Source organism: Pinus tabuliformis, chromosome 8 (assembly GCF_031772625.1).
Source record: "Pinus tabuliformis cultivar Carrire ecotype Pingquan chromosome 8, CPIR1, whole genome shotgun sequence".
NCBI classification, from domain to species: domain Eukaryota; kingdom Viridiplantae; phylum Streptophyta; class Pinopsida; order Pinales; family Pinaceae; genus Pinus; species Pinus tabuliformis.
Genome location: NC_142294.1, coordinates 569,945,001 through 569,960,437, shown reverse-complemented (window position 1 = coordinate 569,960,437; position 15,437 = coordinate 569,945,001). Strand labels below are relative to the sequence as shown.

At 37.4% G+C, this 15,437-nt stretch overlaps 2 protein-coding genes and 2 pseudogenes across 4 annotated transcripts in view; all 4 read left to right on the top strand.

Annotated features, from left to right (window-relative positions):
• The window catches only part of LOC149236739 (calcium-transporting ATPase 1-like), a 286,340-nt gene that overhangs the window by 249,450 nt on the left and 21,453 nt on the right, over positions 1–15,437 (top strand). The window lies entirely within an intron of this gene.
• On the top strand, positions 1,959–3,370 carry LOC149236742 (putative protein phosphatase 2C 11 pseudogene; annotated as a pseudogene).
• LOC149236740 (uncharacterized) lies at positions 7,283–9,275 on the top strand. Its single transcript, XM_089460999.1, has 3 exons — positions 7,283–7,375; positions 7,529–8,113; positions 9,030–9,275. Exons 1-3 carry the CDS (start codon positions 7,283–7,285, stop codon positions 9,273–9,275), a joined length of 924 nt encoding a protein of 307 aa, XP_089317125.1.
• LOC149236741 (putative protein phosphatase 2C 11 pseudogene) lies at positions 8,126–9,033 on the top strand (annotated as a pseudogene).

Sequence of the window (15,437 nt, the reverse complement as noted above, 5' to 3'; positions counted from 1 at the left end):
ATAGTTTCACTTTTCTTGCAAAAGAGAATCTTTGAGATCCCTGGGGAGCCCAAATTTGACCAAGTGAGAAGGGGGTCAAGTTTACAATCATATTTCATGATTTTTCGCCAGGAGTTCAACCATGCAGTCTATTTCTTTAGCAAACGTGTGCATTTTTATGCCATCTCCAGAAGTGGAGATGTAAGGTGTCATTTGTAAATTGTTTGCATTTTTTTATTTCACTGAAGATTAATGAAAGAGGCCTCCCCACATTGAGCAAGGCCTAGAGACGTAACCTCCACTAGGTGAACTCTCTCATCAACTTGTTTTGTAGCTTCTTCCTCTCATGGTTGTATTTATTTCCGCTTCTTTTATATGTATGCATTCATGGTTACATGCTCTTTTATATGCAATTTCGTATGCATTGTTGAAGTGAAAAGATCTAGATCACTTGTGTAGGAGAGTAAGACTTTGAGTCTAGAATGCATAGTAGAGTGTATTTACTTTAGCCATGCATACACCCTAGAGTGAAATATATAGCCATGTATCATCATCATTTTATCATTGGGTCAAGATGCTTGAGGATTCATTGTGATAGGCTTGCATACGAGGAAGAGTCATTGGTCTTAGTCATGCATGGGAGAGGCTCTCTTGTAATGTTGCATCCATGCATGGGAATTTTAGAGTCATTGGTGTAACTCCTATATGCACTTGTATATATACAAACATGGATTTTTAATATCGCTTGGTTGAGCCATACATGAGAGTCATTTGTTGGGCATGCATAGTAGTGGATTATAAATTTCTGTAATGTGAGAACATGTGTGTGCAATATTATAGCCTTGTACTTTATTGTCTCTATCATTCGATCAGTTGGTCATGTAATCGCAATAATAGGTATGTATTGAAGAGTCATATTTTAGCCATTGGTCTTCGATATAATTTATATAGCCATGTGATATGTATATGAAGCTTTGTACTTTCATTTGGGTATAGTTGGTTGAAGTCTCGATCTAGTTTTTGGCCTCATGCATGTGGCAAGGAGAAAATGGTGGCAGTAAATCCTCTTGAACAACATCTTGGATGAGATGTTTGCAACCCCAATACATGTTCAAGGGGAGTATGTTCAACATAAATAAGGCATGATGTTGTCTTTGTTTGCAAGTGGAAATGATTTTACTTGATGCTAATGACTATCTTGCATATGTTGGCAGCTGATATGATTTCATTAACAAAAAATTGGTATCACTCTTTTGTATTCAGTGGTTTCATCATACTGCTTCAGTGAATATTTGACCACCCTTTTACATTGATGTCAAAAGGGGAGAGTATCACAACCACTAGTAGAGAGTGAAGACCAATAAGTTATTAGTGATTAAGATCATTTTGATGGAATAGATGAAGGTTTCCATCAATGCCAAAGGGGGAGAATGTTGGAAACATAGTGTTGGCATTAATGTCAACCCTGGAGCAAGTTGTGTTAGCATTGATGTCAACATGCTTAAATACCATGTTATCACTCAAGAAAAAAAAAATTCTAAATTGTTCACATCAGTTCGGTTGTTTGTCAAAGGGTTGGTGTCAGTTTTGGGTCTAGTCTTTTCATCTAGTTTTAGAGTCTAAACAGTTTGAATAGGAGTCTTGTTAGGAGTCTTGTTAGTAAGTCAAAAGGGGTCAATTCTCTGTTTTAGTCTATCATTCGTCTCATATCTCACATGAATATCATATGTTGAAACTCGTTTCAAAGCTCGTATGTGCAATGAAACGGTCTAGGTGATTTCGTAGCGCAAAACACTGATTTTGCACTGGCCGCGCTACAAAATCAGGGATTCGTTCGGATCCATAGAAAATCTCACCCAGCTGTCATATTTATCAAAATTCGTTGTGTTTACATCATCAATTATCCGCTCATACACTTTGCATGTCAATTCAACCGCTTACCCTCATCGTTAGGTCGTTAGGTGTCTTGGTACTAGAACATGGTTGCAGCTATACTTTGCTTTGCGGTTTTGGTCGTTCAATTAGGCTTTTCGAAATGGTATCAGAGCAATCAGGGAAATGTCCTTCTAGGTTTTGCATCTGTTCTTTGGATTTGGGGCAGTCTGAAACTATTCCTTGTAAACAATCTTGAGCTCAGTTTTAGTTTTCCAGTGGTCTTGATCCAGTGCATTTTCATGAGTATCCTGTATCGTGTTCCATTCTGCATACACATATTCTCAAGAGCGCTTGGTATGGGAATGCAAATTTTTGCCATCTTGGCAAAAGGTAGCAATAGTGAAGCTTCGTTTCTTCTTCTATTACTTTTCGTTGATCACACAGTTGGGATGCTTATTGCTTTTGTTTTAGACTGAGAATGTGGATATAGCTTCTTCAACTCACTGGCCCAATTGCTCCTGAATGACGTAACTCAAAGTGGTCCACGTGAGCAATTATTTACGCTACGTTTACTTAAACAAGTGCCAAATCTCAGAAACATCTTATCAGGTATCCTGAATTTGAAAGTCACTAAGAAAAAGGAACTTGATGAAAATATCTATCAGAAGGCGGTTCTAAAATATCTTCATACACAAGTTTTGAAGAGTGAGGCCTACACAAATGGTGATTTATGTGGAAGTCTTCGAAGAGCATTTTACAGGATGGATGAGATGATGCGTGGGCAAAGGGGCTGGAGGAAATTAGCTATACTTGGGGATAAGTTCAACAAATTCACTGGCTTATTAGAGGGATTTATTTGGCCTTCTCCAAGAAACATAGAGAACAAAGATAAAGATCAAGAAGATGACTGGGCATTTGAACAGGGACCACATGCTGATTTTTCTGGGCCAACTTCTGGAAGCACATCATGTGTTGCATTTTTTAAAATAATCAGCTTATTGTGGCAAATGCTGGTGATTCCCGTTGTGTCCTCTCAAGAAAGGGTCAGGCATAAAACTTGTCACGAGATCACAAGTCAGAGCTTGATATCGAAAGGGATCGAATTCATCGAGCTGGAGGATTCATTCATGCTGGACGTATCAATGGAAGCTTAAATTTGGCAAGGGCTATTGGAGATATGGAATTCAAACAAAACAAATTTCTCCCTATTGAAAAACAGATTGTAACTGCAAATCCATATATAAATGTTGTGGAGCTATGTGAGGATGATGAGTTCATTGTCTTGGCATGCGATGGAGTCTGGGATGTCATGTCTAGCCAACAAGTTGTGGACTTTATACATGAGCACATTAATGTTGATGATAAACTTTCAACAGTCTGTGAAAAAGTGCTTGCCAAATGTCTTGCGCCATCAACAATTTTAGGTGAGGGTTGTGATAACATGACCATCATCATAGTGCAGTTCAAGAAGAGATCTGAAAATAAATGCAGCGAAAACCTTGAATTATCATCTTGAACTTTGTCATGAAATTGAGATTTCATGTATATGTATTTACTATTTAGATACTACTGCTTCTTGTTCATAGCTACACAATGCTCCCCGCAGGGCTCTTGGTGTTTTCGCTGGTGGATTTTTTGGAGTTTCTGGCCTGAAATCCAATCGGCCTCCTATTATAACAAACACCACCATATCTGCCAACAATTCGTCCAGCAAAATTGGATTCTCAGATACTTCATTTGCTGATTCTTGGCCATATAGCTTAGGTGTTTTCATATCCCCCAGAGTAGACAACAATGTGGATAATATACTAAGTGCAAGTGTTGGATCCTATTCATATGTGAATTCTTATTCGAATTTGCACAATCAAATCCATTCTAGGGCCATTTGAGTTTTCATCGTTCTCTGTTACTGAGTAGATTATTTTCTATTTAGATCTTCAACTGCAAGTGTTCTCTTGTGGGTTTCTTTTACCCTATTAAAAGATGAGTCATGTTAATGTCGTGCTTGTAAATATTCTGTATTGTGGTAGTTAGATGCAATCTGTAAAAAGCTTATGCTCGAATGATTATGGCTTTCAATTTAGATTCTTTGAAAATCAAGCTAAGCAGCTTTCCTCATCCATTGCAAGCGAGGTAGTGACAGAGATTGAGACGATGCAGACTTCTTTACTATTCACGTTGCAAGAATTCCATGGAGGGGTCTACCGAAAGAAGGAAATACAGGAACAATCCACAGGAGAAGCAGTCCAAAGAAGAGTAACCAAGCCAGCATGAAGAATATCTGTAGCTAAAAGATATCACATAAGCAAGTAAGGCTGAGTCCAAAGTTTTGATGAATTACCTCTTGAAGTTTACCTTTGAAGAATGGTGTCCATATATTCAGTTTGGACAGCTTCATGACAGTTGAAAAAGCCATTGCAGAAAAAGAAAGACTCAAGAAAGTAAAATTTTGATCCTAAGTTGTGTCTTTGAAATTACATAGCAGTTTCGTAGCGCGCTACGAAACTGCTGTAGCTGCACAATTAAAGCTCAGTCAACAAATTTTGAGGGACCAAGGGGACATTTTTGAAAGGAAATATCAGAAAAGATCATTTACATTGTGCAAGCAATTAGCCACGGCAAAACAAGCGAGAAGAAGTTATATGAACTTTAAACTTTTTGTTATACCAATGAGCACCTTTAGTATTGTAAATGACCTTTAAATCAGCTTTAAAGGAGTTTTGTCATCACACAGGTTTATGGGAAGGCTTACAGCTCATGAAGGACGTGGCACTAAAATAGATTGTTGACTAATTAAAGAAGATGGTTAATTGGTTCCGAATATCTTTAAAGAAACCAAACGCATAAAAACAGGGGCAGTTTCCTACTTCTCAGCAGCAGTGAAGAGATAAGACAGTAAAGGCCAGCAAAGAGCTTTAAACATCCATCAAGGCTAAATCTGAAGGAAACCACTTGTCAGAGAATGAATCTTGATTGTAATAAATGCTATGTTTAGCATGATGTAGAATTAGACTCCTAATTGTCTTAGGTTTCTAAACTTCCAGTTAGTAGTTGTTGTATTTAATAGTTTGTTAAAGTTTGAATAGGTGTCATATCAAGCATAATTCGAGTTCCCCTCATGCTGGAGGAGGAATCTCATCTTTGTAAAAGAATTCTATATATAGGAGACAGAGCAATGTACTAAGGGTTGGAAATTTACTGAAAAAAGCTCTGATATTTGGCTTTATGTAAAGACTCTGTTTCTAGTAATACAGTACTGGCTTATGCTTCTCAAGAATCATAAAGCATTCAATGTGATGAATGTCTTTTGTTGTATGTTCCTATTTTCTACAATGTTATGAATATGTGATTACTTAGAAATCACTAATAGTGCTCTAGTTTCCTTCATATATTCGTAAATTGTACTGGCCTTCTATGTGTTTGGTGTGCTCTACATATGTTGAATTCTGAATGCCTTGACTTCTATGCAAAGCCAACCCTAATTTTAATATTGAATCATATCTGGCTCCATAAGCCCAATGGATACTTGCTAGTTGTGTTTCCACCACTCTCATTTTTTTTATTTGTTTCACAAGATTTAGCCATCTTAATCATAGTCAAAAATCGTTAAACTTTTGAGAGAGCCCTCTCAGGTTGGGGAGGCTAAGCCTCAGCCTAAAGTAGGTTTGAAATAGTTACTTGAGGTCTTCCTGGTCTACAGCCTTCCAGGGTCTGATTTTGAGATAACATTTTGGTGCGTCTGCCGGGAGTCTAAAGATTAGTCATTCCCGAAATCAAGAAGCTAAACTTCTGAAGGTAGCAGGAGCTCAGAAAGTTTTTGAGGCTTCAAACTACCTTGGCGACTCCACACATCGAATAAGAAATTGGATGGTGACTCTACTGCTAGAAGATCAGTAGCTTGATGAAGTTTCAAGATGAGTTCCACTGCAAGAATGAATGCCAGGTATGCTCCTATGAATCGGTCTCATATCCATGGTTTTCCAAATCCTATTCCAAGGTTGATTGGTTAGAGGATCTTGTGATATTCAAAGATGAAAAGAAAGACAATGCTGCTCTTCATTTGGTTAGGTTTCATATGCATGTACGCAATCTTAAGGTTCAGTTTTCTGAGGATTGTCTCATGAGGATGTTTATGACCACTTTAGAAGGAAAAGCATGGTCTTGGTATAAAAGTTTGGAAAATGGTTCAATATATTCACTTGCTAGTTTTCATGATGAATTCTATGAGATGTATAAAGAGTGTCATCCCTCCTTGTTGCTGGTCCAAGATTGTTATAAACATTCTTTGAGTCTTATTCAATATTTGGAGGATTGTTATGATGATGATGAATTTATGGATGAAGAAATTTTAGAGGCTCTTCATAACAATACATTTCAACACCAAGAAGAAAGTATAACATCCCATGAAATGCAACATGAAAATCAACAGGGGTTTACTTATGAAAACCATGTTCAATCCTCTGATATTGATGTAGAGAGGCAGCAGACTTCTCAGTCTTCGAATCATAATGAAGATGAAAATGATTACACACAACAAGAAGAAATACTGAAAGAAATTTTTTATGACCCTCAGGCAGAGGAAAAGGTTGTTCATTTTTGTGATTCCTTGCAGCAGCTTGCATCAAAGAATGATCTTTATAATGAAGAAAATTACATTGTTTGTGGGTATCATTCAGAAAGGCAGTTGGATAGCATATCAAAGAAATCGTGTGTGGCTGAGAATCAATTGTCTAAAGATGTAGAATGTTATGATGATCATCAAAATAACCATGTCCTCTTTGACCCTATAAATGAATACATGGCCAAGCTTTGCACACCAATTTTTCATTTGCATTTGCATTATGAAGAGCAAGTATATTATGAGTTGATTTGGTCATCTCACTACCATGGTTATTTTGATGTTGAATGCAGTCAAGAGCCTCCAATATCAGAAAGGACAATTGATTGGCTTTATTGGAAATATCATGTTGCTTGACCTAAAGTGGAAATTGCAGCTAGTAGGTAGGTAGGAAAATGCAAATAAGCTCAAGGTTGACTGAGCATTTTTAAGTAGATGTAGATTTCTTTCTCCTACAGTGATCATCAAGCTTAAGCCCGAGGTGAAGGCCCAAGAAGCTTGAAGGGGATGCTTGTCAAGCAATTGTCTGTTTTTCATAAGAGGATAAAGCACTGGACCTGCGAGTTCTTAGCATACTACAGGAGCACACCATCCCAAGTGGAGCCACTGTTATCACTCAAGAAAAAAAAAATCTAAATTGTTCACATCAGTTCGATTGTTTGTCAAAGGGTTGGTGTCAGTTTTGGGTCTAGTCTTTTCATCTGGTTTTAGAGTCTAAACAGTTTGAATAGGAGTCTTGTTAAGAGTCTTGTTAGTAAGTCAAAAGGGGTCAATTCTCTGTTTTAGTCTATCATTGGTCTCATATCTCACATGAATATCATATGTCGAAACTCGTTTCAAAGCTCGTATGTGCAACGAAACGGTCTAGGTGATTTCGTAGCACAAAACACTGATTTTTCACTGGTCGCGCTACGAAATCGGGGATTCGTTCGGATCCGTAGCAAATCTCACCCAGCTGTCATATTTATCAAAATTCGTTGTGTCTACATCATCAATTATCCGCTCATACACTTTGCATGTCAATTCAACCACTTACCCTCATCGTTAGGTCGTTAGGTGTCTTGGTACTGGCACATGTTTGCAGCTATACTTTGCTCTGCGGTTTTGGTCGTTCAATTAGGCTTTTCGAAATGGTATCAAAGCAATCGGGGAAATGTCCTTCTGGGTTTTGCAGCTGTTCTTTGGATTTGGGGCAGTTTGAAACTATTCCTTGTAAACAATCTTGAGCTCAGTTTTAGTTTTCCAGTGGTCTTGATCCAGTGCATTTTCATGAGTATCCTGTATCGTGTTCCATTCTGCATACACATATTCTCAAGAGAGCTTGGTATGGGAATGCAAATTTTTTCCATCTTGGCAAAAGGTAGCAATAGTGAAGCTCTATTTCTTCTTCTATTACTTTTCGTTGATCACACAGTTGGGATGCTTATTGCTTTTGTTTTATATGGAGAAGGTGGATATAGCTTCTTCAACTCACTGGCCCAATTGCTCTTGAATGACGTAACTCAAAGTGGTCCACGTGAGCAATTATTTACGCTGCCTTTACTTAAACAAGTGCCAAATCTCAGAAACATCTTATCAGGTATCCTGAATTTGAAAGTCACCAAGAAAAAGGAACTTGATGAAAATATCTATCAGAAGGTGGTTCTAAAATATATTCATACACAAGTTTTGAAGAGTGAGGCCTACACAAATGGTGATTTATGTGGAAGTCTTCGAAGAGCATTTTACAGGATAGATGAGATGATGCGTGGGCAAAGGGGCTGGAGGAAATTAGCTATACTTGGGGATAAGTTCAACAAATTCACTAGCTTATTAGAGGGATTTATTTGGTCTTCTCCAAGAAACATAGAGAACAAAGATGAAGATCAAGAAGATGATTGGGCATTTGAACAGGGACCACATGCTAATTTTTCTGGGCCAACTTCTGGAAGCACGGCATGTGTTGCATTTTTTTTAAATAATCAGCTTATTGTGGCAAATGTTGGTGATTCCCGTTGTGTCCTCTCAAGAAAGGGTCAGGCATAAAACTTGTCACGAGATCACAAGCCAGAGCTTGAGATCGAAAGGGATTGAATTCTTCGAGCTGGAGGATTCATTCATGCTGGACGTATCAATGGAAGCTTAAATTTGGAGAGGGCTATTGGAGATATGGAATTCAAACAAAACAAATTTCTCCCTACTGAAAAACAGATTGTAACTGCAAATCCAGATATAAATGTTGTGGAGCTATGTGAGGATGATGAGTTCATTGTCTTGGCATGCGATGGAGTCTGGGATGTCATGTCTAGCCAACAAGTTGTGGACTTTATACATGAGCACATTAATGTTGATGATAAACTTTCAACAGTCTGTGAAAAAGTGCTTGCCAAATGTCTTGCGCCATCAACAGCTTTAGGTGAGGGTTGTGATAACATGACCATCATCATAGTGCAGTTCAAGAAGAGATCTGAAAATAAATGCAGTGGAAACCCTGAATTATCATCTTGAACTTTATCATGAAATTGAGATTTCATGTATATGTATTTACTATTTAGATACTACTGCTGCCTGTTCATAGCTACACAATGCTCCCCGCAGAGCTCTTGGTGTTTTCGCTGGTGGATTTTGTGGAGTTTCTGGCCTGAAATCCAATCGGCCTCCTGTTATAACAAACACCACCATATCTGCCAACAATTCGTCCAGCAAAATTGGATTCTCGGATACTTCATTTGCTGATAATATACTAAGTACAAGTGTTGGATCCTATTCATATGTGAATTCTGATTCGAATTTGCACAATCAAATCCATTCTAGGGCCATTTGAGTTTTCAACGTTGTCTGTTACTGAGTAGATTATTTTCTATTTAGATCTTCAACTGCAAGTGTTCTCTTGTGGGTTTCTTTTACCCTATTAAAAGATGAGTCGTGTTAATGTCGTGCTTGTAAATATTCTGTACTGTGGCAGTTAGATGCAATCTGTAAAAAGCTTATGCTCGAATGATTATGGCTTTCAATTTAGATTCTTTGAAAATCAAGCTAAGCAACTTTCCTCATCCATTGCAAGCGAGGCAGTGACAGAGATTGAGACGATGCAGACTTCTTTCGTATTCACGTTGCAAGAATTCCATGGAGGGGTCTACCGAAAGAAGGAAAGACAGGAACAATCCACAGGAGAAGCAGTCCAAGGAAGAGTAACCAAGCCAGCATGAAGAATACCTGCAGCAAAAAGATATCACATAAGCAAGTAAGGCTGAGTCCAAAGTTTTGATGAATTACCTCTTGAAGTTTACCTTTGAAGAATGGTGTCCATATATCCAGTTTGGACAACTTCATGACAGTTGAAAAAGCCATTGTAGAAAAAGAAAGACTCAAGAAAGTAAAATTTTGATCCTAAGTTGTGTCTTTGAAATTACACAGCAGTTTCGTAGCGCGCTACGAAATTGCTGTAGCTGCACAATTAAAGCTAAGTCGACAAATTCTGAGGGACCAAGGGACATTTTTGAAAGGAAATCTCAGAAAAGATCATTTACAATGTGCAAGCAATCAGCCATGGCAAAACAAGCGGGAAGAAGTTATATGAACTTTAAACTTTTTGTTATACCAATGAGCACCTTTAGTATTGTAAATGACCTTTAAATCGGCTTTAAAGGAGTTTTGTCATCACACAGGTTTATGGGAAAGCTTACAGCTCATGAAGAACGTGGCACTAAAATAGATTGTTGGCTAATTAAAGAAGATGGTTAATTGGTTCCGAATATCTTTAAAGAAACCAAACGCATAAAAACAGGGGCAGTTTCCTACTTCTCAGCAGCAGTGAAGAGATAAGACAGTAAGGGCCAGCAAAGAGCTTTAAACATCCATCAAGGCTAAAGATGAAGGAAACCACTTGTCAGAGAATGAATCTTGATTGGAATAAATGCTATGTTCAGCATGATGTAGAATTAGACTCCTAATTGTCTTAGGTTTCTAAACTTCCAGTTAGCAGTTGCTGTATTTAATAGTTTGTTAAAGTTTGAATAGGTGTCATATCAAGCGGAATTCGAGTTCCCCTCATGCTGGAGGAGGAATCTCAGCTTTGTAAAAGAATTCTATATATAGGAGACAGATCAATGTACTAAGGGTTGGAAATTTATTGAAAAAAGATCTGATATTTGGCTTTATGTAAAGACGTTGTTTCTAGTAATACAGTACTGGCTTATGCTTCTAAAGAATCATAAAGAATTCAATGTGATGAATGTCTTTTGTTGTCTGTTCCTATTTCTACAGTGTTATGAATATGTGATTACTTAGAAATCACTAACAGTGCTCTAATTTCCTTCATATATTTGTAAACTGTACTGGCCTTCTATGTGTTTGGTGTGCTCTACATATGTTGAATTCTGAATGCCTTGACTTCTATGCAAAGCCAACCCTATTGTTAATACTGAATCATATCTGACTCCATAAGCCCAATGGATACTTGCTAGTTGTGTTTCCACCACTCTCATTTTTTTTTATTTGTTTCACAAGAGTTAGCCATCTTAATCATAATCAAAAATCGTTCAACCTTTGAGAGAGCCCTCTCAGGTTGGGGAGGCTAAGCCTCAGCCTAAAGTAGGTTTGAAATAGTTACCTGAGGTCTTCCTGGTCTGCAGCCTTCCAGGGTCTGATTTTGAGATAACAGACCATGTGCATAAGTTTCTCTGATGATTGACAGAGGTATGATGAGGTTGTATAGGTACTATAGGTGCCTAAGGAAGTGTTGAAGAAGTAGAAGCAATTTTTGTGAAAATAAAGTTAAAGTTTGCCTAGTTACACGTAGTGGCGTGATTTTCCTTGAGTCACAGAGAGGCACTTTCCTAGTGCTACGATATGCTCACATTATTCCTATGCATTTTTTTGCATGATGGCAGTTTGGTGCTAGCGGCACTCTCCTGTAGGTGGAGAAAAATACATCCACACACAAATCCATTGTAATTTCCCAAGGTAGTAATGTAATAGTGGAATGGTTAACTTGCCAACGTAGAGTGTGTGAACATGATGATTTATTTGACTATGTCATAGTGGCATTGATCTAGTCTACTCATTGATTAAAGCTTAGTGGTTGATTTGGTTAAGGGAGTGGATTGCATTGATCATATTGATCTAGTATCATAATTGACTTGATCTAGTCATGATGGTATGACTGCATTAACGATTTGAAGCACTAGATATTATGGTTAAATGATCTTGGAATGTATTTATCCAAAGTTTATATTTCATGAGGTGTGATGGTGTGATTGTGTGTGAGATCTGATGAAAAGTTGAAAAGCTAGTGCATGATCCTTGTGCAAGTATGAATAATATTTTCCTGTAGGTACGACCGCAACAATTTAGACCTGATGATATAGATATTTATGAATATATTATATGTATGTCTAGTGCTGAAGTGTGTGCTTGTCAATGTGACAATGCACAATATAGGATTGGTTGTTAATGCATAAGTGGCTATGCTGTAGAGTGCATATGACAGAGTATGGTTCGTTGGTGTGAGTGAACAAAGCAGAGTGTGTGGACTCATAGCATAAGACCTTGATCTAGTGCATATGTAAGAGTGCCAATGTGTTGAGATAGAGGCTCAAATGTTAGTTGATGTGTGTTGGAAGGTTTGTCAGATCATTTTCTAGTGGAGGAGTGTGCATGGTTTAGAGTAGTTATGTTTATGTGCTAATAGTGTGTTGCAGAGGTGACATCTTTATATTGTAGACATTTTTTGAGTTATGGATGAGTCTTATGTTGTTTTTCATTGTGTATGAGCCTAGTGTATATGTAATCTAAGTAAAATTCTTGGGTTTAGTATATGAGAACCTGAATGTATGATGTTGAGTGAGTCTATTTAGTGAGAAGGTGGACAAGACTTTTGTAATGCAAATTAATTTCATTAAAGTCTTATTATTTGTTGTTGGTCAACTAACATATTATTTTGAGTGAAAATAATGATATGTGATGTTGTTGTAGTAGTTTGTATGTTGAGTGAGGTAGATTGTCAGTTTTTAGCAGGTAATGTGCAGGGTATGGTCATGAAATTAATTGTATGAGAAAAGTATTATGAGTTAGAGTGATGTTCATGAGGTTTATTGGGTTTGATGAGAAGTGAGTATTGAGATTGATTGTATGAGAAAAGATTGATCGAGAGAGATTGCATGCAAAGTTTGTATCAGTTATTGAGAGAAAGAGTCATAGTGGTTCCAATGTGAAAATGGGATGAGACATGGCCTATAGTGTTTTACTTTGTCACATGTGGACCCAGTGTGAAAATTTTGAAACATGGTCCACATGAGCTTGAAGGTTGGGGACTTCAGTGAGGCAAGTGGTGCCTTTTTTATTGCGGGTGCAGTGGAATCCTTTAGGTTGTGGCTTAAGAACTTGGGAGTAGTGGCTTCCATCTAGTGGTGGGTGGCAAAACTATTGGGTTTTGGGGCATACACCGGGTGGTGGCATGTAGCGGGTAGTGTCTTGCATAGTTATGGGAGTGTGGCTTCTAGTGTGTGGTGGTATGCATAGTTCAAGATGTGGTGGATTTCTTGAGGTAGTGGCCTAAATCAAGTATTTTCTCGCATGATCACAAGTTATGGCTTACATGTTGATGGTGTCTAATCATATGATGATGTAAACTAATATTTTTAATGATAAGAAGAATAAGATGAAGACAAGCAGATGGTGGTTTTTCTCTTGAAAGGGTTTCCACCTAATATCTTGTGTTCATGTGTTGTTATTCATAGTTTATTTGGTCTTATGTATTGATTCTCATGGTTATATGCTTATGATGTCTGCTTAGATATAATTTTTTATTTTGTTGTTATCGTTGAATAATCAGTTAATGTGAAATAAAAAGGAAAAAATGGTTAAATTGATCCATATTGTATAATATTTATTGGCTGCCCCTCCTCTTAGTATTGTCAAGTTTCCAACATTTACCACTAATTTCTTCTAGGATTGTTAGAAAATTCTTTGGTATGATGTTTTTCAAGTAACAAAAGACTCTCAATGCTCCTCCTTTATCTTAACAACACTTAATTCTACCTTTATATCTCTTATTCCCAAAAAATTTCCACATTGATTTTACTTCATATTTTAGGCCTATTTCCCTATGTAATGTTATCTATAAATTCATCTCCAAATTTATTGCAAATTGACTAAAACCCATTCTCCCCATACTTATATCTCTTGAGAAAATTATTTATCTAGAGGAAAACAATTATGGATAGCGTAATACTAGCCCATGAACCATTTACTCACTTAATTCCAATAAGTCTCCAGGTATGCTCATCAAACTTGATATGCCAAAATCATTTCAAAAATTAAGCTAGAAATTTATTTTTCACAAACTCACTACTTTTGGGTTTCTAAAATGATGGATTCATTGGGTTCTTACCCTCATTTCCTAAATAGTTCATTCTAGCAAAAATGGGTCTCTCCATCTATTCCTTATGGTAGACTCCCTCTGTCCCTAATTTCTTCCCTTCCAGGGCTTCCTTTTGCCCCACCCCGAGAGGACTTCATCAAACTTAACTTTGAAGGGGCCTCGAAAGGAAGTCTAGGCGAAGCAAGTTATGTTAGATTATTTCATAATGCTAATGGAAAAATTCTACATGTTTATGTAGGTTCCATAGGCCTCAACACTAATAATGTTGCTAAAATGTGGGCACTAGAGAAGGGTCTCTCAATTGCTATCTACAAAAAATTTTACAAGCTCGATGTTGAAGGAGATTCAAATATCATTATCAATAGCTTCCACAAAATCCAATGTCGATCAGATCCTTCCAAAGCCTCCAAGAGTTGGAGGTTGGAAGCTCAAATAGGTAATATCACAAAACTCTTGGGAAAAATTAGAGCTCCCCTCCTCTATCATGTTCACATAGAAGGAAACAAATTGGATGACAAGCTAGCCAATTTTGGTCTCAACATAACAACTCATCCACTTGACTTGGATTCGAATGAGGATATTTTGTAATACATTCAAACTCGTTGTGAAGATCTAGCTATGAAGGATGTTATCCCCTAAGGAGGCTTCCAAGGAGCGAGAGTTCCCCCCCACCTTGATATTATGGTATTACCTCAAAATTTCAACATACGTAAAATAAATATATCATTGTTTATGCAAAAATTGGTTTCAATCTGCCGCTAGGAAAACCAGATATGTTGATCGTTAACTGAAGTTCAAGTTATGTCAAGTCAAAACATCTAATACTTAGAAACAACTAAAATTACCATATACTTGACTACATAAGGAAATAAAATAGGTTCCAGATGGCATAGAATGAAATCAAGTGTCTGAAGGTGTAACTGACATTGGGTCCTAAACATTAGTATTAGTTCGAGAATTAGGTTTTCTGTCACACCAAATGTGGCTTTCCAGATGAGATAGCCGAGCATCTAAACTAACAAGGTAGGAGCATTAATACCATTGCACCTACTTGATTTCATTCAAAGAGGAGATGGTATCATTGTTATCTTTATGCTTTTTCTTCAAGATCTTACCCAGAAAAGTTTTAATCTACCAATGGAACTGAATGGAGTTCAAGTATTGGCTCCATATTCCTGTGGGATGACCAGGGTCAACAACCCAATTTGTTACCTCCACTTGGATTTCCAAGTCTGAATAAGCTTGAAGGTCAACAATTATGAGGCATTGAAGTTGATAGATTTCTTCATGAATTTTATGGGGTGTGGCAAAATGGAAGATGGTTTCAGCTTCTTGGGCGGCGTGGAATTGGGCTTGAGGCCTTCGTAGAGGGCTTATGCCTACATCCCCCTAGTGCTTGCACTTTTGCTACCAAGGCATAATGCACCAGAATGGAAATTTCTAAGTTGGATAACTTAACCACAACAACATGGGACTTGGAGGAATAAGGCTAAGAAAACTGGCAAGGTATAAAAACCAAAGGAGTCTATAAAATGAGGGTGGGAAAGGCCAATATATAGAGAAGAGAAAATACAAAGAGCCAACAAATGAAATTATTTTAGT